Genomic DNA, 25,440 nt, shown 5'->3' with positions numbered 1-25,440 from the left:
GAACCTGCCGCATCAGCAGGTAAATAAACTGGCCCGGCCCACCAGGGTTCTTACCCTGGCGAGCCACGCACCAGAGGTTGCCGACCCCTGCACTACTTGGTCTGCTTCAAACGTATCATAATGGAGTGATTTGGGTTTTTTTAAGATGTTGACCCTTTTTGTTTTGTCACTTTTGGGTATGTGAAATTAAAATGGTTCGTTCATTTGTGGCACTTTTTTGGTCTCTTTCAGGTCTCTCTCATTTTAATATCAGAAAATTGGTGTCTCTGATGAGAACTTTGTTTAGGTAAGTGAAGCAAGATTATTTTTTGTATTTACAGGTTCAAGTTCCATGTTTTACTTTTATGGTATGTTTTATTGTAACTGGTAAGCTGCCAGCTGGCTGTTCTGGTAAGCTGTGGCTAAATAAGTCTAGAGATGTGTATTAAACATAAGTAGGATAGTGCCTGTAGTACGATTTAGGGGAGTGATCTTTTAATTTCTCACTTTTCTGGAAAATGTTCTTTATATAATCAACTAAAAAGGATCCAATTGCAGAATAGCGAGTTTTATATCTTTCAGCTAACCACGATAGCTGTTTACAAAGGGATCACTGATTGGAGATCTGCCAGACTTCTGAGGTGGGAGGTGGTAATGATGGGGATAGGATGGGATAGTGACCTGATTTTCATTGTGAAAGCTCAGCCCTAATTTACCAAGATTTGTGTATTTGGGCCACTTTTTCAGGTGAACCACTTTTCTTCTCCAGGAAGGAATGTTTGGTGTTGAGGACAAATCATCTGAAACTTGACAAGTTTGAATTGTTTTGATCCAAAGTTCAGCAAAGCTCAGCAATTTAGGTTTGAATCTTTGGATTCATTCAAACAGAAAAAAATAAAATTCCAGTGTACCCTCTGACAACGCAAACTGCTGTATTTCACATCATATCCCTGTTGAACAATGAAGACGCTGTCCCTGTTCTTGTTTTTTATGGGTGCTCGTGGTTGATTTCAATCAGAATTCAGGGTTACAGCTGTCTAGTTTTTCTAATTTTCTGGGCAAATTCTGTTTTCCTGCTATTAAGTGACAAAGGCTTATTAACATGAGCCAAACATGGCTGTCCATTACTGCAATGCCCACTGTATAGGCAGGAGGGCTTCCAGTACACAGCTCTGCCAATGTACCTCAGGACTGACCTGCAACACATTGTACGTTTCTGGTCTTTATGATGAAGAGAGTGCCAGGCTGCCAAATATGCAGGGTGCCTTGTTGCCCCAGGGTCTCACTTAGGATGCAAGAGGGGCTGGTTTTAAATCTTAGACAAGCGCTTGCAGAGATTGGAAAAAATTGCATAAGTTTTGAAAAAAATTGCATAAGTTCTGCATATTCATGTCTTTAGGTGCTCAGATAGTGCAGTGGTGAGTGCTACATAAATACCTAGATAGACCCATGACTTTTCTTTTTTTTCCCTTTAAAGTGGCTGAGAGGTTTTTCTCTCCCCATCCTTGCTTCTGCAGCCACCATCTTTGGTCCTCTCTAAGGACTTCTTTGTGTTCCCCATTGGTTTGCTGAGTCTTTTCCTCCAAGGCCCTTCTGACTCTTGAGGCCATGGACTTAGGGAGAGTCAGGTGGACCCAAGTGTAGAACAAACCACTACTGTGCTCCAGTCTGCTGCCTCCCCAGCTCTATTTTCCTCTGCAGAGAATAATGCCTGGGGAGTGGGTCTAGTGACTCCTCACATATGTGGTCTTAAAAATCAAACCAGACAAGACTCGAGGGCAGGGGTGAAAGTAACTTAAAGGACTTACCGGTGCGCCGGAGTCCTGAGTGGGGGAGTGGCCTCAACTGGAAGAGGCGGAGCCTTTCATGATGTAAAGGCCCCAGGGCTCTGGCTGTGGCTGGGAGCCCCAGGGCCTTTAAATCACCCCAGAGCTACCAGACTGCCGGAGCTCCTGCGGTGATTTAAAGAGCCCTGGACTCTCCACAGCAGCTGGAGCCCTGTGCCCTTTAAATCACTGATGGAGAAGACGGTCCAGTCCGGCATGGCGCACCGGCCCTTGCTGGTACGCCGTACCCGACTGTGCTGGCTTAATTTCATCTCTGCTCTAGGCAAAGTTATGGGGTTTCCTGACTTTCTGCAAAGAGGTCCCTCTTAGCTCATTCTCCCTGTCCACCTCTCTCTTTCCAAGGTGCTGACTCAAATTGTTCCATGCACAGTGTGGTTCTTATCTTACCCAGAAACCTGCATACAGGCTAGAAGACTGCCTCAAAGAGTTGTGGTTCTCTTATCCCAAAGTGAACTCAGTAGCAGCCTCCTTCTGTACTCTGATTCCTCTCTAGAGGACCTGATAGACCACAGGGCAGAGGAGTTCTCTAAGAACCACCCTTAGGCTTGGATACATTAGCATCCTCTGCATCTTACTCATCTAGAACAGCTGTCTTGACAGAGACCTGTAAATGGAAGTTTCCAAAACCGGTCCACAGGAGTCTCTCCAGATACCTCCTGGCTATGAACAGCCTGAATGATAGCCTAAATGAGCCCCGTGTCCTATGTGCTGGTATTCTGGATCCTTTGTTCTAGCTTGTTGAGTCCTCTGAGTTCGTTGTGGGCGTGGGAGGTGCCAGGTGCAGGGAATGTCATTAAAACACTGACCCCTAGTACTTTAGAGCACCCAGGCAGCTTTGGAAATATCCTTTAACTCTATTTTCCTGGAGATCTGGAAGAAAAGACATCCCTCCCCCTTCCATAGGCTCACTTGTGAAAAAGCCAGTCTGCTTGTTTGCTGTAATCTTCCTCCCCTAGGAGCAAGCCCAGCTTCTCCATCCAGTCAAGTACAGCCCTAAATAGCAGGAATATAGAAGGAAACAAGTTCTGACCTCAGCTCTTATGGCTGACAAACTCCAAGCCCAAGCTTTACTCTTAGACAGAGTAAGAGAGGATGTAACCAGTTCTGACTATTTCCTTCCTAGGAGGGAAGATTCCTATTTCATACAGTGTGTGCTAGTGCTGGGCTATCACTCCGTGGTAGTTCCAAATTGGGATGTCAGATAATAAAATGCTCGTGTCGACACAGCTAGAGAGAAGAGCGACACCTACGGAGCCATTGCAACACATCTGCAGTGTACTACTGGGTTTTCCTTTGTGCTCTCATCTGAGTTATTGACCTGTCCTGGCTCTGCTTAGTTCCTGAGCTCTGACTAAATCACAGCCCTCAGGCTGTATTGTCGTTTTAGTGGGTCCAGAGGGAAAAAACACCACGCGAATTAATAAAGGAAGATCGCATAAAGCGCCCAGGCAGCCATTCTAAATGTAGTGGGGAAGCAGAGCCTTGTAGCTACGTATATTAGACAGCAAGTCAAATCTATGAATATACGCAGGCCTGGTTAATAAATAACCCAGACACTGGTAGTTAAGAGGGAAAGACATGACAGATTTAATTATCTGCTCTGCCTTTAAGTTGGATCCAGAGCGGTAATGCTTTACACTAGAAAGGTAAACACTGTCATTATTCAACAATGAAACACACACAAGGCTGACATTGTTTTTTCCTCCTTTGATTTAATAATTATTTGTAACAGGTTTAATGGACTATTAGATTGTCTCTGTTTTTGTACAGTGGAACCCTGATAAAGCCCTACCCTTTCTGAAGGGCCATTACTCCTTTCTTTTAATTCACATTTGTCATGGTGCTTTGCTGAAGGTCCTTGTTTTAAATTTGCTATGGTTGTTGTATGCTTAGTTCCTCTCCCAGGGTGTGGTTTAGCCCAAGACTATTCAAGAATGTTTCTGCTCATCAGATTACCCATGTTAAACCCTCCTTTACTGAGTTCTCCCATGTCAAACAGACAAGCCTATAGAATGGAAGAGGATTTTCCCTCTGTGGACCTTCTATTCTCTTGTATGTTTTCTCTCTCCTAAACTAAAATTTTTCAGGCTGCCTAATACAGACGCCCTGGGCTAACTCCCAGCTTTAAGGTGCAGGCTGAAGGATGAGGATGGACATTCTTGTCTTGTTGCATTGTACTTTAAGAGTCTGCAGCAGATTCTTCGTGGATTTCTGGGTACCTCTAGAGCAGGCCTCCTCTCTCCCAAACCCACTGTGCTGGTTGCCCACATATTTTGAGCTTCCTTGGACTCTGGAGGTTGTTTTTCAGGTGTCTCAAGACTGCTATTTAGGGTTGTTTAGCTTGCAAGTTTCTCTGGAGAAGCAGACCGTTCTCTTTCATGCTATACTGTACCCTGTTAAATAAAATATGGAGTTCCTAGGTTAACACTCATTGGCCTTGTGTATGATGGCATAGTAGGATCCATCTGTACAATCCGTGGTGCTGCAGCATTGTGACTGTTTGTGTATTAGGAGTCCTGTTTTTTTGCCATTATAGTTGTAGCCTCAGGTTGGTGCCAGGATGGTCCTTAGTTGAGACTTCTTCTCTGTTCCCTTTGGAAAGGCCTGAGTCTGGCAAGCTTAAATGCTCATTGTAAAATCTTTGGGTTATACAGGTTGGCTGGGGTGATTTTTGGGTTATCACTTAATGTAATAAAACATTCAGAAATGGGAGGGATAACTCTTGTTAATGGGCCTCGCTGTCACGGCGATAGGCATTACATCAACGAATACAGACATTTTAGAGTATATGTTGGGGGAACCTTGAGTTCTCCTTCCTGTTGAGTTCCCTTCTGACTCTTGCAGCTCTTGCTCTTCCACTGGGAGTTGTCGTCAAAATCGTTTAAGGGGCCACCAATGAAATGTCTGCTCTGGCTTAGCAGCTGCGTCCCAAAGGAGGCAGTGGAAGAATTCCCTCATTCCTCTTCGTCTGTATTTTCTTTGGAAGACCAATAGCTCTGTGCTTTGTCTTTAGCTGTCCGTGCACCTCCTCAGCTAAGTCCTAAGCAGTTAACTACTCTAATACGCTATCTACACTATTTTAAAGGCATTCACTTGAAATCTTCCCGGCCATGCACCTGTGGCATGGACAGGAATAAATAATTTCTAGACCTCCTCCTTACTATCCTCTCCTCATAATTGCAAAGGTTTTAGAAACGCTCTATTGGTTACTCAAAGAAAAACTAAAATTGAATGGAGTCTCTCCTTACCACGGATCCAACAGAGACTGGATGTGTCTTGGAAAAGGCATAGTAGAAAATTATATGTTTGCCCTTAATGCAGGGTAGGATGCCTGTTGGCCAAAGGTTCTATTGTTTTATGGTTAACATGTTGTTGTGTTATTGCAGCCGGTGATCTTTTTATTTTGCTGAGGCAGATGGAGGGTTTCCAAGTCCCATAAGCATAATCATGGGAAAGGTTAGTTGGTTTTCGGTTTGACCACTTGGGCAAGTTGAGGTTACCCTGTGACAGAGATACATCCCTGAATATGGAGACCGTCTTGGCCGAAAGCATGGCAAGTGATGTGAAGCCTGAGAAAGGACAATTGTAAACTCCTGGAGCAAAGTTCTATACATGCATTCAGAGAAGGAGGCTCTTGTGACATGTGTGGACTGCTTGTGTTCTTTCGTTGTTGTTGTGGCTTGTTTTGTTGTTTTTATGTGGTAGAGGAGACTTTGCTGTAAGTGTTCCAGAGATAGTTATAATGGATTAAAATATCTATATAAATGTAACATCGCTCATATGATGCCTGTAAAGAGTCTTGCAAGAATTGCTTTATTCTAACATCGAACATGAATTTTATTAAATAAGAAATCAATATTATCCCTAAAGCTACCTGCTCTGTTGGCCTGACTGTAGTGCTTCTGGGTAGCACTTTCTCAGGGCCCCTTCCCTGTCTTCCTGCTACCGATTTAAAGAAACAATACATACATAATCCATGGAGGTTAGTAAATTTTTTTTTTTTTTTTTTTGTGATAACAGCAATCCGAAGTAGTTGCTCTGCAGTTCTCCAAATACGTGCTCTTGATGCAAGCCTTTGTGTTCATGTTGCAGCCAGAGACGACCCTTGCCCACTTGTGATGGGTCATAATAAGCTGAACTGGACCGAAATGTGTTTCCTTTTAGTTGCTCATGTAGTACTTTATTCTTTTCCCACTCTGCTTTGGCTTGGAAGATTGCTGAGATGCTTCCTCTGTCTGACCCACTTGGCATCAGAGTGAAGAAGATCATCTTTCTTCAGTATCAAAGTTTATAGGTCTTCAGCTCATCAGCTGAATGCTTAGTTTTGCAGCTGATCATTCATAGAGCTGCTGTTTTTAATACCCTTTTTCTCTCCTTCTCAATAGCTGATGCGTTGTATTGCCCACAAAAACCCAAGGCAAGTACTATTGTACTGCCTGTGTATTGGAAGGGCAGGCAGCAGCACAAGTGTTGATAAGGGTACTAAAAATGGCAGGCCCATAATACTTCACTTAGTGTCCAAATTTTTATCTCTTTATCATTGTGCTTACACAGTCTAGTGCAATTATTGTTACTGTTATTGTGGTGTGGCAGCTCCTGGGAGCTCCAGTCATGGATCAGGACCCCATTGTGCTAGGCTTTGTACAAACACAGACCAAAGTATAAGACAAGAGACAACAGGTGGAAACCATTGATTACAGACACAGATGGAGGACCACAAGGAAAATTGCTTTGCAGTGTAACTTCCCTGTCTAGATTTCATATCCACATGTGTTCAGAAGAGAAGGAGATGGGGGTGTGTACCGCAGTGGGACTGAAATGAAATGTTACTCATTTCAAAGTATGATATTGACTTTATTTCCCTCCTGAATCTCATGTCAATGACTGGTAATGTGAACAATGGTTCTGTTTTTTCTTTTACGTGGTTAAAAACACACAATTATTATTTTTTAAATAAATCAGACCTTGGTCAACTAGAGCAGTGGTTTTTAAACTGCGGGTTGTGACCCAGTATTAGTTCACGGAATGGAAGGCACCTGGCTCGTGGCGGCTCTGGTCAGTACCGCCAACTGGCCCGTTAAAAGTCCCATCGGCGGAGTTCCTACCTGTTCTGACACTGCGCTGCACCCCAGAAGCAGTCAGCAGCTGGCCTGGCTCCTAGGCAGGGGGGCCATTGGGCTCCATGCGCTGCCCTCACCCGAGCACTGGCTCCACACGTGGCCAATGGGAGCTGGGGCGGGGGGGAGCGGTGCCTGTGCATGAGAGAAGCGCGGAGCTGCTTGCGTGCCTCCGCCTAGGAGCCGGACCTGCTGCTGGCTGCTTCCGGGGTGCAGCGTGGTCCGTGGTGCTAGGACAGGCAGGAAGCCTGCCTTAGCACCCCTGTTGCGTCACTGACCAGGAGCTGCCGGAGGTAAGCCCTGCACTCCAATCCCTGGCCTCATCCCAGAGCCAACAGCCACTGAGCTAGAGTGTGTTCATGTACTGTGATGGCAAATGGTTGGCTTGCACCTGTCTTTGGCGGTGCCTTATTGCAAAAGGGAAATCGACTTTTTGACTCTTCAACAATGTTAATGTTTGTGTGTGTATCACACGCTATAATAAAGCTTCACTGAGCAACTGCCTACAGTGGAATAGCTCCGTTTTTAATGAAATCTGTTTATGTAAATGCTCAATAAATACCATATATGGCCGCCTTAACTTTAGCTTCTTCTCCATTTCTAAAAACAAACAGAACCTGAGCTTTTTCTTCCCTTTGTCCTCCCTTGCAAATCCCACACAATTTTGATTTCTGTCACACAGGGGTTTTTTTTTTGTTTCAAAAGTTGTGCCTTTTGCAGTTGCTAAGCCATTCACCTGTTCAATGCTTGTGAGTATAAATGAGTTATAAGAGAACACCGAGCCATAGGCCCTGTAACTGAATGTTTGCTTTATTCAAATAGAACCCTGTTAATCAGGAAAGCCTTGACTAGTGAAATGACCTGCATAAATAACATGAGAGAGAGGATTCAGGTACCAGCCCGTTTTCCCCTCCCCCAAACACCTCTCTTTTATTTCAGCATCTCACACTGCACAATGTAATAGCTGTTCAGTCATCTTAGGGCTTGTCTACATTACCCGCTGGATCGACGGGCAGCGATGGATCCAGCAGGGGTTGATTTATCGCATCTAGTCTAGACACGATAAATCGACCGCCGAGCGCTCTCCCGTTGACTCCGGTACTCCACCAGGGCGAGAGGTGCAGGCAGAGTCGACAGGAGAGCGTCAGCCGTCAACTTACCACAGTGAAGATACTACAGTAAATAGATTTAAGTACGTCGACTTCAGCTACGTTATTCACATAGCTGAAGTTGCATAACTCAGATCGATTTCTGCCCCCCTCCTCCCCTGCCCCCGGTGTAGACCAGGCCTTCCTCTTTCCCTGAACAAAACAAAATGACTTCACATCTGAGGTTGTTTTTAGTGTAGTTACATTAAAAAGGACCATATATATTTATAAGCTATGACTAGATTTCCCCTCTGCCTCTGCAATTCATTCTCACTGTTTGTCCTTAGCTGTTTCCCATTGCCAACATTTTGAGTGTGAGAGAATCTTGAATGCTGAGCCCAGTCCACACATGACTTATTCCGGGATTTCAAAGGTTCTGCATGCTCAGTTCTGTGTACTTCATCTGCAGGCCTGTGACCAGCCCCTCTGGCCCCCAAGAAACAAGGGGTAACATCTTATTGCAGAACGAAGGCTGTGTAGAATTCTGTGCATATTTCTATGTATACATGGAGTTTAGATTTGTCCCATTTAGTATTAATACTAAATTAAGCTAGTCAGGGAAGGTGTTATTTCAGCTGCCCCTGTAGCAGTCAGGTGCAACTGTTCCTTTTGGCATAAATCCATGTCAAAGCCCTTGAAGCTAATTTTGCACTCATCCCCTTCTTAGGAAGCTCTAGAAATAAAATATAACTCTATACATTACCCAATTTACCCAGCCGTGTGTGTATGTTTAATATGGATATAAAACAATGATAACATAAAATATGCCTTTTATAAAACAGGAGGGGGTTCCCTGTCTAGGGGGCTAAGGTAGACCTGCTGTGCATGCGTTGCACTTCCATTTCTTACAAAATCTCTGAATTTGGTTGAGTGCCATCTCATTTTTTGCCTTTCTCTGTTTCTTATTCCATTTAGAGCAGTGTATGTGCCACAAGTTTGTGGTGTTGGTGAGCAGGAGGGTGTGTTATGGTGGGCGCAGGTTACAGTTAAAAATGATAGGGTCAACAAATAGACGGAGAGAGAACCTTTAAATCAGTGCAAGTTGAGGTTGCTCGGCACTGTACAGGTTCCATCCCTGAATCATTTTTGCCATCATATCTTCTCTCTTGAAAGAAAGTGCTCCCATGTTGAAAGCTTAAAACTAGATTGCATAAAGCCCTGGAAAACATACTGTAGGGAGCCCTATATTGGCAAAGAGAGCTGGATTAGATTAATAATAGGTCTCTTCTTTAGCTGACTTTGATACACTCACATTATCAAGAAATCGCTCTGCCATGTAGGAAAAACAAGATGTTCTCTGGCATGTATATAATTTTCCTTCAGATTTGTGGGTTAGCCAGTATTGCCACACTGGGTAGGCGTCTTAAAAAATAAACGGAGTGTTTGCACGCGCATCAGCATGTTGTTTGCACATGGATTATCTTCATTACTTATCCATGTGAGATTGTTCAAGAGGAACTACTGAGAATGGGATGAAGAGTGTGCTGATGAGACTGTTAAAATGGTAAGTGGAAGTGAAGGAGACAAAGCAGTATCTGCTTTAAATGATTTCTCCTTGGGCAAATGACTTAACTGCTCGATGCCTCAGTTAACCAACTGACAAAAAGATATTTTATGTAGATTGTAGAGTGATGCAACCTTTAGTTAAAGTTGCACAAGGAATTTCATTCTAAGTTGTTTTCAGTTGCTTGCAAGTATGTCAAGGATGAATTTCGGCACTTACAACTTTCGGGTTGAATTTAGCATGTTTGTTCATAGCCTAGAGGTGACTGTTTTTGGAAAGTTGGAAGAATTAACAGTTGGGGTGTTTTGAGAATGATGTGTAGTGGAAGGTTAAGCGCAAGGGGGTGGGAACCATTCTGCTAGTGTCTAGCAAAGAGTTGTGCATGATATGGAATTTTTGTTTTATTTTAAAAATACTAGGAAATTCCTTTATAAAACCTACTTTAAAAGGATATTAAGGTTACGATGTGTAGCCTTCAAGTCTGGAACTGCCTGTAATAAAGTCACTCATGCAAAGTTATTGTTGATACCTGTGTGTGTAGAAAAAGTGATGCATTCTTTAATTCCATAACTGTATATACTTTTTATGTAGGATCTCTGCCTCCATCAGCATACAGTTTGGAGGGCGAATAAGGCACGACTCATGGAAACTGCATCATTCATACTGAGATTGGTTTGTGTGCTTTTTGTAAGATCTAGGGCCGCACATCAAACAATTAGTTTACAACTAAATATTGAACAGCGGTCTGATTCACTGAGCGTGATGCAGCCTTGCCACTGGATGAGGCTGGGGCTCTTCTGGGATTAGGAAAGAGGAAATATGTGATCATGTAATCAGACTGTACCAAAAGAGAGACACCCTTAATTTATGTTTTTATTGAGCAACTTAAATGAAAAGTGACATAGAAGTGTAAAGGATGTTACTTGCACATACATCTTTTCTCTCTCGCTTGCAAACTCGCACCACCTGAAATTCACTGTTCATCCCCTTGGCTCCGTCATGCACATTCCACCTTATCCCAGTCCTCTTCCCACCTACTCAGTCACCATTCTCCTTCTATAACAGTTTCCCGTTTTTTCTCTTTCTCATTCCAAGTTAATCAATCCTCTTTTCTCTTCCCTTGCAAATTCAGTAGTAGTTGTCTTCCCTGCCCTACCAATGCTTGTTCTCTTCAGCAGCAGCTCTTTAAGGCATGCAATGGCCTCCTCAATCCCTCTGACCCAGTTGGACCTTCCCGCAGAATCAATGACCACCTCAGCCCTGCTCCCACCCATGTAGAACTGCAGTGGTCTCTCTATCCCAGTCAGGCCTCCAGTCGTCTCCTGGTGGCAGGCACCTCCCCTCTCCACTTGCAGGGTCACTTCCTCAGGCCCTGCAGAAAGGCTGGGAGTTCTGCTTTACCTCTTTCCTCATTTAGAGATGAGGCTGCTGGAAATTTTGAGCCCTCCCTGGAGCGGGGTAGGCACTGGGTCTGTCCTGTTCCACTCCCTAGCCCCGAGGAAGGGGGCTCACTGGAGCTGGATAGGAGGAGGCAGCAGCGTTTGGGGCTGGCTGTGGGAGGATGCTTCAAGGCAGGAGTGTTCTGGGCCTAACCTTGTCTGGGGGTAAGGTGAGAGTGTGCGTTGCACAGGTAAAGGGATACAGGGAGGGGAGGAGCTGGTCTATGGCTTGAGGCAGATTGTGTGGTGCTCCCTCTACAGGCCCACTAGTGTAACAATTGCTTTTCAGGACCTGGCTGGTTCAGCTTAGTCCACACGCAGTATGTTATAAGGGTTCTCCCCTCCCCCAATCATCAGTGCTAGACAATTTAACTCAAACATCAGTAATCTGCAGAAGTTGATCACAGTGGTTGCACTTACCTGCGAACATTTTCTAATTGCCCTGCGCAAGCTGATGAGTAGGATTTTAAAAGGCTGTAGTCTATTATTACCTACACTTAAAAGATAACAGTGGGCATTCTCACGAGAGAGGTGGTGCTATCAAATCTTTTACTCTGGTGAAAGCTAGCTAGCTCAAAACCCTCTGCTATAACCAAACTGAAACCTCCTGGTGCCGCTGTCTAGTGCCAGTGATACCGTCTCTGGTTTGTGACAAAGATGTTCATCTAAATCATCCTTTGAAAAAGAAAAGGATCATATAACTTGGTCTCACTTTCCCCTGCTCGGCTGAGTCCTTCGTTCTGGCCTGAGTAAAGTGAGGAATTTGATCGGATCTGCTAGTGTCACACTCTTTGAACTAAATGAAACAGAGTAGAGCTGGGTTACAGAGCACAGGGTTTTTCTTCTCAAGCTGCCAGAGATTGGTATATCAATACTCCAGTTCAGCTTGCCTGTATCACAGAGTGACGAAAAGGAATCTAGCTACATAGTAATTCTTTCAGCCTAGCTAGCAGTCAGTGGGCGGTGGTGAGGTACTTATTAGTTGTGATGTAGTGCCAGCTATTTATTCAAGTATGTCTCATTCCTGGATATTTATGCTGTAAAGTACATTCAGAGCTGCACTTTATCTTGGGCTAGATGCTTGTTCCATTCACTAAGAAAAAAAATAATGTTGATAATGCTGGAACACTTTCATGAATTTCAGTGTGTGAAAATAAAATAATGAGGAATGTTCAAGTGTCAGTTGGGTTGGCTCTCTAACATGTGTGGTGATGGTGGTGATTGGTTTTGTTCCCTTCACAAGGGGAAGAGGGAGCAGAGTTTGTAGCACATTTACTGTAGCACTAGTTCAGATATTGTTAAATGCCCTTCTACTGTGATTATACAGGGGTTCATGTTAATTCCAGCTCAGTGTCCCCAAGATGTTTAGGGACTACTCATAAAATGAACATTTTTTTACAAGAGGGTCCGGGGTTGAGTTTCTGACCCTAATGAGAATTGTTGGAGAATTGATGGGTCAAATTCTGAGCTGAGTGCTCAGAAAGGGCCCAGTGAGCTTATATCCTTCCCAGAGTTCTTGAGGGGCAATAGGTTTCATGAACTCCTTCCTCAGCAACTAGGATTCTGGTTTTAGATATTTTCTGTGCTTATTCTTAGCGCTCGCTTGCAGGTATTGTCTTTTGCCAGTTTTCTTTACAGTGGAATGCCAGTTGTCTTTTCTTTATTTTTTTTTCCTTTTGGTATGTGAAGAATATCACTCAACAAATTAAACAAAACAAAACATGGATAGCCCATTAAATTCGGTGCTTTCCTGCTTTGAGAGGGATCTTACAGACAGCTATATCAGCTTCAGGAGGAGGTTATGTGATATCTCCCTATGTTACTGCCACCCTCCCCCCTTCCATGATGTTGCCTGCTTCAGTTCACCGTCACTGGCTGTAGCTGAATCTTTGCCGTTTGTGCCTATTTAAGAAGTTAATCTTTCTAAAAGCCATTGAGCTCCTTGGCACAGCGCGGTAGCCTTGGCTACGGGTGTGTAAAACAGCATTCCAAAAACCAAATGTGGAGTGATTAAGAAAAATGTGTGGTGCTGTTTGTTTACATGCTAGTTTGCAGGATCCTGGGATACATTTTGTGAGTTGGTAACAATTTTTGTTTAATCACTAGCTCAGAGACCTACAGAAGAGCTCTGGGAAGCTCAAAAGCACTTGTTCCTTCCCCCAACAGAAGTTGGTCCAGTAAAAGATATTACCTCACCTACCTTGTCTCTCTAGCTCCGTGATGACATTCAAGTATTTTTGTACTAAAACAAATTGCTTGAGACATTTCAATGGGTGACTCAGTAAAATCACAGCCCCCTTCTTTACACACAGACTGTCCTTGCCCTAATTAATAAACCAATTAGTTAAAAGTCATGTTAAACAAAACACATAATGTTTAAAAGGAAGAAGAGAATTAGTGTAAGGTTAGCTTTACTAGTGCATACTTGAAAAGCATCTACGAATTAGATCCCTCTTCTTAGTTCTGTGTCCTTGGCAGGTTGAAGTGGGTGCTAGGTATGATGACCTTATAATTAAGTGCCCAAAGGTAAAGGGCATATTGTAATCATTGGCATATTGTAATTATAGGACCCACTCTGACATGATCTTTGGCATTGAATCCCTCTCTGTTATGTAAAGGCTTTAACTCTTTGTGCACTTTTCCAGGGCTAATTTAACCTCTTGGGGCTGAGTTCATCCATGGTGTAATCCCATTGAAGTTATTTCAGGGATGAATTTGGTCCCTTGATCCCATTGCCATAGTAATAGTACTGAATTAAACCCTTTGCAGGCTGGTGGTTCCAGAGTACAGAACTCTACAGAAGTGCTGCTGTGTTTTCCATAAACAATCATCATTTCATCTCGCTCATATTCTCCCCTCCCCCACAAAAAAACCATCCTAAATGCCAGTGAAAGGGTTAATAGGAACAGCTGCATTCCTAAGATGGACCTTGTCTTGGGAGACTGCCAGTGTCTGTCTGCTCCTCTCCCATATGCAATACAATACTTGGACTACTTGAGGAATTTTGATATGTGCAGCGTGACACTGTAGTTTTGCATCTGTGTCTTGCACTTTAAGTGGGGCTTGTTGCCAGGTGAAGAGTCCTCTTCTTTTCACACAAGCATGGAAATGAGTCCTGTCACTATCAGGGATTACTTGAGCACACGGACGCATATTCTTTAGCATTACCTGTGCTTCAGCAGGTTTGCAGTAACCGCTCCTAAGGATAGCAGTACAGAAATGAGTTTTCTTGCATGGAAGCCTTTAGCCTTTATGATTAATGTTTTGAGCTACTGTGGCAATTATGGCTCGCAGGAGCTATGGCCTATGTGTTCTTGAATAAAAACATACAGTGAAGGAACTTGCCCAGGCAAGAAGTTGGTCTTATTGCACAAGGCCCATCTGCCTATAGCCCAGGGCTTGGAAGAAATACATTCAGGCTAGAGTTGGTGCTAAGAAATGATAATGGAATCTGGGGTTTTTTTGTGCGTGTGTGTGCTAGAGTTAGGCCAATAAGAGTTTTCAGTGTGGGTGACAGTGTGATTTTAATAGCAAGGGGAATAGCTTTTGTATAGCTATAGAACAGGAGAGGCACCACTGGGTGTTACTGTAAAACAAATAGTAAATGATAATGGTGAGGAGGTGGAATATACTTGTAATGCCTGCACTGGGGCTATATGTGATGTGATTCACCTTGCCTTTCACCAAAAAATCCAAACCAACCAAACACAAAAAAACCCCAAACGTCTCAGTTCACCAGCTCAGCAAGCTGCCATTCGTAAGATCCAGCATTAGCCGTAATGCCGCCTGTCTGAGTTCCAATTATGGATGGGGTGGGATGGGGAAAAGAGTTCAACCAAATGACGATCTAGGGTGAGTCTCACTGAAAGTCAGTGGGACGTAGGTTCCAAAGTCACATAGGTGCTTTTGAAAATGTTACTCCTAATTTGAAACTTGGCCTTTTGTTCATACTGAACCAAAGCTCAGTGTGCAGGATCAGATGAGTTGTTATTGCTCTTTCCTGCCACCCCTGTTAGCTGCCAGGGTCCCAATTTGCTGCTGTGGCATATCCTTTCCTAGGCTTCCTGCTAGCACGCTTGAGGGCATCCCTGAGTAGCTGGGCACTTCCTGGGATATGACTCAGTTTCTCTGATGCATTTATTACTGCACAAAACCTTTGTGTGTTTTTTTTCCTGTCATACTTTAGTATGTAACGTTCTTGCAATTTTAAAAAAATGGAACGATCAAATCTAGATGTTTATTCCATCCAGTGAAATGTGGTATGCAGTACCACACATGTCCTTAAAGGCCCCTCCCAAAGCAAATGGTTCACATTTTCCACCCATTTCCCTTGAAATTATTCCTATATACTTGGGTATGGAAAGTGCTAGGGAATTCACATCAAAGTTGCATGAGATTTTCTCTTTTCTTTAGGAGGGTGTCTCTCCCCCATCCCCCAACTGCCTTTTAGTTGTAAGACTTCTACCGGAACATGGTGTACCTGAGAACAAAGGCACTGGCTTGCTGCTGCAGTTAATAATCCCCATGGTGAAGTGGAACTATTTCTCTTTCCTTAGCCAACAAGGTGATCAAAGCATTATGCTAGTTTTATAGACAAGGAGATGGCTGAGAGAGTTACCTTTTGCTGGGATCTTTGAGAAACATTAAAACAAAGCAGTCAGTTTCTCAGCTTCCTTACTTCAGGGGAAACGGCATAAAGGGTCTTTCTCAAGGTGGGTTAGAAATTAACACAGCAGCTGGATTCAGTCCAGAGAGTGCTCTTTGCAGGTGCCCTAAGCATTAGGTTATTCTGGCTCTACAGACCTCTATTTTTTTTTTTCTCACTCATGCTCCATGTACTCCCTTCAAAGGGTCTCCTGAGCCGGGAATTGTAGCTGCTGCTGCCCACTGCTCTTGCTAGAAGGGTAATGCCTGATGCCTCCATTACTTCTCTCTCAGCTTGCTTGGCACAGGGCTTTTTTGCCTGCAGGCTGCCTTTGTAGGCCGACGACATGATGTAGTGTGGGAACAGCTTCTCGTTGACAATATCCCCCAGCTTGCGATAAAGATGAGCCCTGAGACATTCTTATTTAGACCACAGTCCAAATCGCTCTCACGCTCCCTCCTATCTTATGTTTACCAGATTGGCTCTAAGCAGTGTAACAAGGCTTGTGTTTGGATTGGTTTAGTTTACAGGGAATGTAGAGGTCCTTTATCAGTCATCATGGGTTAAGACTGAGGAATATTTTCAGACTTTCTCTCCATAGCACAGGTTATGTTTTTGTCAGGATAATTTCCTTGGGACATGTGAGGCCATGGAATCATTTCAATGTAAACTGCATTTACACACAAATGTACTCAAACATCCACTGTATTCCCCACAAAACCACATCATTGGGAAGGCTCAGCACCATGGACTTGGGATCCCTGGTCCTATACACAGTAGAACTAGCACAGTTTGCATAGATCTCCCTTCTCCTTCTCTCCTTTCACCCCAGTTGAGGTTGTCTAGGGTGTACCCTGTAGAATTCTGCTGCGTGACAAATGGCCACCCCCACATCTTCCTAACAAGTGTGGCCTGCAGAATATATAGGTCCCAGCATGCAACATTGCCTCTAGATCTGAGGGGAGATTAATTACAGGCTGCTGTGGTCTGCTCCATTATGTGAGTATTACGTGTAGTTCTCATGCCCCTTACCTATGTGCTTCTTGGATGGACACAGTCTGGACACCGCTGTTATTAGCTGAACAAGTGTTTTTTGTCTAACAGTTTCAGAAAGGCTTCTGTTTGGGTATGCGTCCTCCCTCCTCAGTCAGTAACTTTGTGTGGAGGCACATCAGGACTATGCAATAAAGAAACACATGCTTATAATCAAAAGAAGAATGAATTTGCATTCTTCTCCAGTGCTTTTATGTGGGCCCATTGGCTCATGACTCTGAGGCCGCAACGTAGGCACCCAAGCCAAAAATTTATCTGCATTTTTCCGTGTCATATGCTACCTGCCAGGTCCGTTAATAGCAACTGTTGGAAAAAGAGAGAAGAATAATACAACTTACCTTACCACCAGGGTGGATTTGATTTAAATCAAATTGATTTAAATCACTAGTCAGGAAGACTCGATTTAATCATGGATTTCTACATAAAAGTGCATTCTTGTTGGTTGTTATAACCTTAATACATATTCTTCACAACTCAGAGATAGATGTAGGTTTCATTTTTAGAAGGTACACACTATACATTTTTAAAGTGATTTATTTTGAAAACTTTTCAGATTAGTTTTACAGCTATATCAGAAAATGAATGATTGGTTATTTCATTTACCAAAGGTAATTGAAGCAGATATTTATGAAGTCATTGGGAGGTGAACTATCTCCAATTCAACAGGTTAATCGTTAATATTTGGAGGATTTTCTTGCCATGCTGTATTAGGAGGAGAATGTCACCAGACAGGCATTTAAATTGTTTTATTTAATTAAAACAACAACCTTGTGTATTCTCGGTTTTTTTCTTCAACAGCAAACATATAATTGTTTAACAAAATAAGCATGTGAATTTTTGAAATTAGTTAAACATTCAAGTTTTTTAAAATCAGGTTTGTTTTTGTTAAAATAGTTAAATGAAATATTAAAAAAAAAAAATCGACTATGTCAGCCAGGTCAACATGAGAAACTTAAAATATTAGCTTCTGCAGCTAACTCAGTCATCTTCACCTTCATTTTCCTGTTTCTTCATAATCTGGAAAAGAAAAACAAGCTTTCCTGCTTTTTCAGGTTCCAAACGATTTCTCAATTTGGAATGAATTAGTCGAAAGGAAGAAAATATTCTTTCTGCACTGGCAGAAGAAGCTACTGCTGTTAAAAGTGAGATTATCACTTCAACAGTCTTTGAATCCAAGAGGTTAAGTGACTTCCACCAGTTCACTGGTGTAACTTTCTTTAAAACATCATCAGCAAACATATATTTCTTGAATGGTTCACCCTTAGCTCTGAAGTTTATTATAGTTGGCATTATGGAGGGATGATTGCTGGATGTCCATGTTATAGCCAGCCCCTCTTCTTTAGCAGTTAAGGTTTGACCCTGGTACTGAGTATTGAGAATATTTACAATAAAATGAGCTGGAGATAGTGCTTGTCCCATTTGTTTTTTTAATGCTTGTAATTTAACTCTGTCATTGCATATTTCTCTTTTTAATATCTCACTCAGTTCCTTCCAAATTTCAACAGTGTCAGCAATAAAACAGCTATTTCCCTGCATTTTGTTCAAGGCTACAGAAAAAGGCTTTAGGGTACTCAGCATGTGTTCAACATTTCTCTTAAGCCCAATGTTGAGAACTTTGGCTGTGACAGTGCCATCTATTTTTTTTCATGATTTTGTTCACAAACTGTCATCAGATTAGGCCAGTTCTTGATATAGTGCTCAAAACAGTCCACTACTGAGTTCCATTGCACGTCTTGTGGGAGAGTTAGCTTGGTTCCTCCCACGTTTTTCAGAACAGCTGCTGCAAAGTGGTTGTTACGGAAGTATTTTGCAATTTCGACAACATTCGTCTTTATTTCTGGAACACTGAAGTCTTTGGCTAGGTGGTGCATCAAATGAGCACTGCAACTGTATTTTACTAGCGTGGGACTCTTCTAAATAATTTCTTCTCATCTTGGATACGTTTGCAGCATTGTTTGTGACCAAGCTGCGTACTAGACATTTGAATTTTTTTCACAGTTTGTTATAGCTTTTACTGCTACTTCTTGTAAGTAGTCTACTGTGTGCAGTTCCTGATGTACCAGTTGTTTCTGTAAGGAAGACATTCCTTTCTTCTCTTGTCACACAAGCACATATAGCAGGATCATTGTGGACATTTCTCCATGCATCAAGACTCAGGTTAACAATTTCACCCTCTAGACCTTTTGCAGACTGCTCAGTTTCTCTTTCATACACTTGATCCAGCAATTTGCCTGCGACATCTGCTCCGTTGGGTGGACTGTATCCTGGTCTTCATGACTGAACCATGTTAATGAAGTGTGGGTTCTCAATCATACGGTAAGGAGAGTTTGTTGCATAAACAAACCGGGCAATTTTTTCATTAATTATCTACTGGTTCTTATCATAAACTTATCTATGGTTGTTTCTGGATGATGGAGATTTTTTTTGCTACAGGTGATATACTGTGGCTATGTGACATACATGAGGTGACTGAAACACTATCATTGGCAGATAACTCTGAAACTATAGAAAATGATGGTGATCTTGAAGGTGGATAGTCTTCCGAATCCTTCCGAATGTTGAGGATGGATTCTCCTAAACAAAATAAGTCAATGCAGTTATTTAATTATTATTACCATACTGCTCATTTAGTATTACTCATTGCATTCACTGACACTCAGTACTACTTTAAAGGTGAAATTGTAAAAGGAAAATCTGCCTGTTTCATCTATTTATTTTTTTTATCATAACTGCATCTAAAATGATAGTACCATAGAGTAACAACTACATGTTTTGCTCAAACATAAGAATTCAAGAATAGTCCAGAAGGAAGACAGGCAGTCCTTAAGAAAGAAGTGTGAAATAAAAGTTTACCAACCTGAAGATCCTGCATGTTCAGACATGTTCCTTTCATCACCTTCAATGCAACTTGCTCCTGAGAAGGAACACTTCTCATGATGTTGTTTCATTGGGGCAACCAGGCCTTGCATTTCTTTATTGCACTGTTTGCATTTTGCATGCATGCCTGTCTTACACACAGGTAGAGGAACTTCATTAAAATATTCCCAAACTGGGGCTCTTTTACGGCCTGCTGCCATTATAGGTTTTCCCTTCTAGTGAGAGAATGGTGTGGTAGATCTCAAATGAATGAAGGCTACACTCAGAAAGATCTCAAGACTTCTGGAATATGCTGCTCATCCAGTTTCACTTTTGTTTCTACTTCCTGTCCCTCCCTTCTCACATTTATCTCCAGACTTCTTCTCTTTGTCCAGATCTATTCCGCCCCCAACAATCTTCTTTTCATTTAACTTTTTGAAACTTTACACTTTTAGCGAGAGATAAGGGATTGACTCGGTGTGTACAAATTTGCAGAGGGACAATAGGGTTGATGTCTGTTATTCCTCACCTCTATTTATTTATTTAAAAACAGTTTTGCTTTTAACAAGCATGTTATCTCTGAAGACACAAATCCACAGTTTGAGAACTGCAAAACTAAGCATCTCTGATGGTATCGTCTAGACCAGTGTTTCCCAAATTTGGGATGCTGCTTGTGTAGAGAAAGCCCCTGTCGGGTCGGGCCGGTTTGTTTACCTGCCGCGTCCGCAGGTCCGGCCGATCGCGGCTCCCACTGGCCGTGGTTCGCTGTTCCTGGCCAATGGGGGCAGCAGGAAGCGGCGCGGGCTGAGGGACGTACTGGCCGCCGCTTCCAGCAGCCCCCATTGGCCTGGAGCAGCGAACCGCGGCCAGTGGGAGCCGCGATCGGCTGGACCTGCGGACCCGGCAGGTAAACAAACCGGCCCGACGGGCTTTCCCTAAACAAGCAGCGTCCCAAGTTTGGGAAACACTGGTCTAGACTGAGCACTGAGTCCCATTGGGTAGATAGAAAGATTAACCTAAATAATCCATACAGAAGCCCCTGGAACCCCATAAGATTGGGTCCCTAATCCATGAACTATTGGAACTCATTTACAAAACTTTTCTTAAACATTACATGAATATATTCTCATACTTAGAATTAGAATTTATAATCCCTATTTCATGATGAGATATCTTTGAGCTATAATGTATCATAATTAAAGCTATCTTTTTTTCCTCAAAAAGTATTTTATCAAAAAAAAATCCAATTTAAATTAAAAAATTTGATTTTTTTTTTAAATAATTGATTTTTATCCACCCTGCTTACCACAAGTCTGTATGGAAAGCTGAAGATAACTTGCACAGCAAGTTAAAACCTGACCATTCTCTCTCACCCCTCGACCCTCCTATCCATTATTCTCCTTCTGCACATACCCTGCTATGAATAAAATGTCCATGCCTCAGCTCCTGGGTGACTAGTAGCAATAATAAAGGATGTCTTCAGCAGTTTGTGATGGAAAACTTGTTTCTAATAACTCAAGTGGGAGATGTGCCTAGGAAAACAAGATACAATTACAAGAGGGAAGATTTCAAGTGCAACTTTAGAAGTATTTGGAAATAGGTAGTCCGAGAGGAGAGCAAGTATATAGGGAAAAGAAACTCTCACAAAAGGCCCCACCAAATTCTTTCAGAAGGAGGAGAGTGCAACCCCTAAACCCAAAGATGTTACCAAGTAATAATTGACCAGTTTTTCTTCCCCACGCTTGAGGCATGAAATTGAAAGGTGAAAGATGATCCTCTTAAATTTTTCTACTTCCTTCATGTTCTCTTTTCTCAACCCTAGAGTTACCATACGTCTGGATTTTCCCGGACATGTCCGGCTTTTTGGTCCTCAAATCCCCGTCCGGGAGGAATTTTCAAAAAGCCGAACATGTCTGGGAAAATAGGGAGGCATGATAAGGGGACCCCAAGTGTGAGTAGCTGCAGCAAAACTTACAACTCCCGTGATCTGCCGATTTGCCATGGCACAGAGGCGGCGGGCGGAATCCAAGCACGCAGCCGCCTCCTCCCCGGTCTCCAACTTTCCCGGCTCCCGCCGCTCTCCACCGCGCGCTGGGGCCAAAGCAACTTCCCCAGTGCAGCAGCAGCAGCCGGAGCCCGGGGAGGAGGCGGCTGTGTGCTCGGATGCCGTCCACCGCCTCTGTGCCTCCGCAGATCGGGGGAGTTGTTAGTTTTGCTGCAGCCACTCGCACTTGGGGTCCCCTGAGCGTCTTTTGCCCGAGCGCTACTGGTTTCACTTCCCCAGCGCAGCAGCAGCCGGAGCCCAGGGGGCAGGAGGAATGCGGGGTGCTCAGGCGGAGTTGGGGGGGACTTTGGGGAAGGGGTTGGAATGGGGGCGGGGAAGGGGTGGAGTTGGGGCGGGGCCGGGGCCTGTGGAGTGTCCTATTTTTTCAGTGTTGAAATATGGTAACCCTAGTCAACCCCCCATTTGTTATGATGATGCAAAAACAAACCATTTAAAATACACTTTATAAGAAAAGATAAAATAATATTTTTGAACTGAAACTTTGGATCATTTGATGGCCTTTTCACTCCATCATACCCTAAAACTTGGAGAAGTCCCTATATAGTAACCCACTTACACATAACCAGAATGAGAGTCTGTTGGTTTTAATTGATAATATTACATAATCAAACAAAGCAAGATCAAAACCTATTTCTAAAGTTCTATACCTAGTCCATATTTCTCTTCTAATTTTGTTTGCAATGTACAGAACACGTCTGATGCACAATTTAAGCATTTATTTACAGCTAACCATTGTACAGATATATGGAAAACTATATTCTATATATGAGAACAATCTGGAATGTCACCCTTTGCACATTGTATTTAATACATGCAGTGTAAACAAAACAAAAAAACATAACTCCAAAGCCAGAGGGTTTGGATTTCTCTTGTGTTTTTTTTAATGTCAATTCTGTGCTTTTTCAATTTACATTCCAGCCCTTCTTGTCAGTGGAAGATAGATGTACACCATTTAGTATTTCTATTTACTTAAGATGTTGGAATGTGAAGTTCATCTTTATTTCTATCTCTGCCCCCTTCCCTCTCTTTTGAAATGTTGAGTCAAAGAAAGTCGTTTTTAAGGTCAGGGCTCAGAATGGAGACATTTGAGCCACCAAACAAATAGCATGGCTTGTTCTAATCAGTTGCTTGTATTGTTGCCATTGAAGCTTGTTGGAAACAAGAAGCCAGTAGATGTGTTTGTACTGAGATTTAAGAGACCAACAAAATAAAATAAAACAACCCTTAAACCTTCTCTCTTATTGGCATTTTTGCTGCAGAGATTTCCACTTCCAGGAAAGTTCTCTTCTTACTGCTTCAGTGTTGAGGATTGGAGGTATGGTGTTTTGAATTTGGAAGAGGGACAGTGACATTTGGACTTTGGAAGTTTATAAAGCCAATTCCTGTATATTAACTTTTCTTCTGTTAATTGCTAAGCCTGTGGTATTAATGCCCTGTGGTTTTTAATGTGGGCAGGCTAGTGCCTCTTACAATGTTTGCTAGAGATGCATCGTTGTTCCATGAGAAGATTTCAAATGCTGGTGTTGTAAAAGATGCAGCATCAAGACATTTTGTTGCATCGTATTCCTGATGTTCTTAAATGGAAATATTACTAAGGAGTCTTTTTCTTTTTTTTTTTTTTTTTTTTTTTTTTGCATTTCAATTTACTGTGTAAGTTATTCTTGCATTAAAATAATAAATCAAGAAAAAAACAAAAAAATTTGCCCCCCTGTGAAAGTTTTCCAGATCCTTGCTTTACTTCGAACGCTGAGCTTACCTGCGTTGTTACAACTTGGTTCTCAGCTTCTAGCAAACTGTGGCTGATTTCACATCAAAACTACGTACAACTCAGTGCACCCAGTTTGAGTCTTTTCTGAGGCACAGCCTGCATGGGTGCAGTGAACCCTGTGCAGGACAAAACTGAAGATAAGTTTCCCATAAACTCCTCGAAACCAGAAGATGCTATAGAATGAGCTGTGCTTCTACCAAGCATTTCCCACGTCCCTCTCCCTTGCTTTGAGGCTCAATCCTTCAAAGTGCTGAGCACCCTGGGCCCGATCCAGCAAAGCACTAGAGCACATACTGTAGGCATAGGAGTCCTCCCCTTAACTCCAAGCATATGCTTAAGTGCTTTGGCCCTAATTCAAGAAAGTGGTCAGCGCTTCACAGTATTGAGTGCAACTCCTCACTTGGACACTGAACATGTACTTCCATGGCCCTTTGTTAAGGGACCGATCCAGAGGCATCTTGCTCCTGTTGCTTTCAGTGTGAGCAGGATTGGGCCTTAGGTGTGTTGCATTCCAATTAGGATCTGTAATTAGGGTGGTGGGGGAGAACAGGGTGAAAAGGAGCCTTATGTTGCTAGTGAAAGCAAGTATTATTATTACCAATTCAGGCAGCTAAGAAAATTGACACTTCCGTTAGGGTTCTGTTGGGCTAGTGTTTCCATCGGCTCAAGGACAGAGAGGAATACAACAGAATGATTGAACAGTTGTATGAATAAAGCTACATTCTAGCATGAGCAATGAAATAGCTGCCAAGGGGGAACACAATGGCTGCCCTTTACAATGTAAGTGAAATACTTCCTAAAATAACTGCAAATCTCACAAGAGGAGGAGGATAATAAAATATATTGGCTGCATTTGTGAAGCCCCAATCAGGAAAATGTGCCTACATTAAAACACACACTTTAATGAATAACAACAAGCATAATCCAGGTTAGACATTGCCATTCTCAGTGCTTTGCCTTATTGCTCTTGTGTATATAAGGATGGAAGCGTCTTGGAGAAGAGCAGGAGCTAAATGCAGCAAGGTGAATCAAGGGCAGAGCGAGAGGCTTAACTTGCAATTTCCTTGTTTTTGTTGGTTTAAGTCTGGCCCTTTGCATTCTGTTAACGTTTTGTAGTTCATTTCCTCCATTGTTTAAGGAATGGCAGAGGTGGGAGCTGGGGACAGGGATCAGAGGTGAGGCATGCAAAGCTTAAAGCAAATTTGCTCTTTGCTCCCCGTAGATATGTACATACTTTCTCAGTAGGTCAAGAGAGAGTTGAAGTGCTGGTGGTGGTCTGGCTGTGCTGCCTAGTTTAAAACTTTCCCGTGCATCCCTGGAGTGTGGACGCACGCACGCGCACATGCAGTCTCTCTCTCCCGCAAGATGCACTGACCCCGACTGATCAGTGTAGCTCAAAAAGAATTGGACTCAGTGAGACAGAGAGTGTGCTGGCAACCAAATGGGAGTTGATCTTTCTTGGTCCCAAGCTATCTTTTCCAGCCATAGCACCTTCACTCTTTTCCTTTTGCTTGAGATGGAGATTGCAAAGGAAGAAATACTCACTTCAAGCTGTTGAAAAATTACCGAAGGCAAGATACACATCAGGGCTACTGGAGGCAAAGCCCAATCTTCCATTGCAGGTGTGAGCATTCATAGACAGACCTCAGCTGGTAGTTATTTTGAGTCTGGAATTGCGGGGTGGAATTATTATTAAATTCTCTGGCTTGTGCTGTACAGGAGGTCAAACTAAGTGATCATAATTTAGATGATCATAATTGTCCCTTCTGCCCCTAAAAGCTATTAATCAAAATCTCCTTTTTAGCCTCCTTCCCCCCCACCCCCAATAAAACCCCCACAAACAAAACCAACATAAGGAGAGGTGGGCCCTTCCTAGAAACGGTTTGGAAAAAACTTTCTGTGTAGAAACCATTTCTTGGGTTTGTTTTTTGGTCCCTTCCTTCCTTCCCTCTCACCTTCCTTTTAATCGCTTAGGACATTTAAATGAAAATAGGATCCTTGTTGCTTAGGAGTTAATCT

At 42.8% G+C, this 25,440-nt stretch overlaps 1 protein-coding gene across 5 annotated transcripts in view; it reads left to right on the top strand.

Moving 5' to 3' along the window:
- AKAP13 (A-kinase anchoring protein 13) overlaps positions 1-25,440 on the top strand; it is a 339,157-nt gene that overhangs the window by 25,567 nt on the left and 288,150 nt on the right. For all 5 annotated transcript variants that reach the window (XM_034783693.1, XM_034783692.1, XM_034783688.1 and 2 more), the window contains exon 2: positions 232-286. In XM_034783693.1, coding sequence (XP_034639584.1) covers positions 270-286 — 17 coding nt within the window. In that variant the 5' untranslated portion in view covers positions 232-269. The remainder of the gene's footprint in view (positions 1-231; positions 287-25,440) is intronic.

This window comes from Trachemys scripta, chromosome 10 (assembly GCF_013100865.1).
Source record: "Trachemys scripta elegans isolate TJP31775 chromosome 10, CAS_Tse_1.0, whole genome shotgun sequence".
Classification (NCBI taxonomy): domain Eukaryota; kingdom Metazoa; phylum Chordata; order Testudines; family Emydidae; genus Trachemys; species Trachemys scripta.
This window is presented reverse-complemented; position numbering and strand designations above follow the sequence as displayed.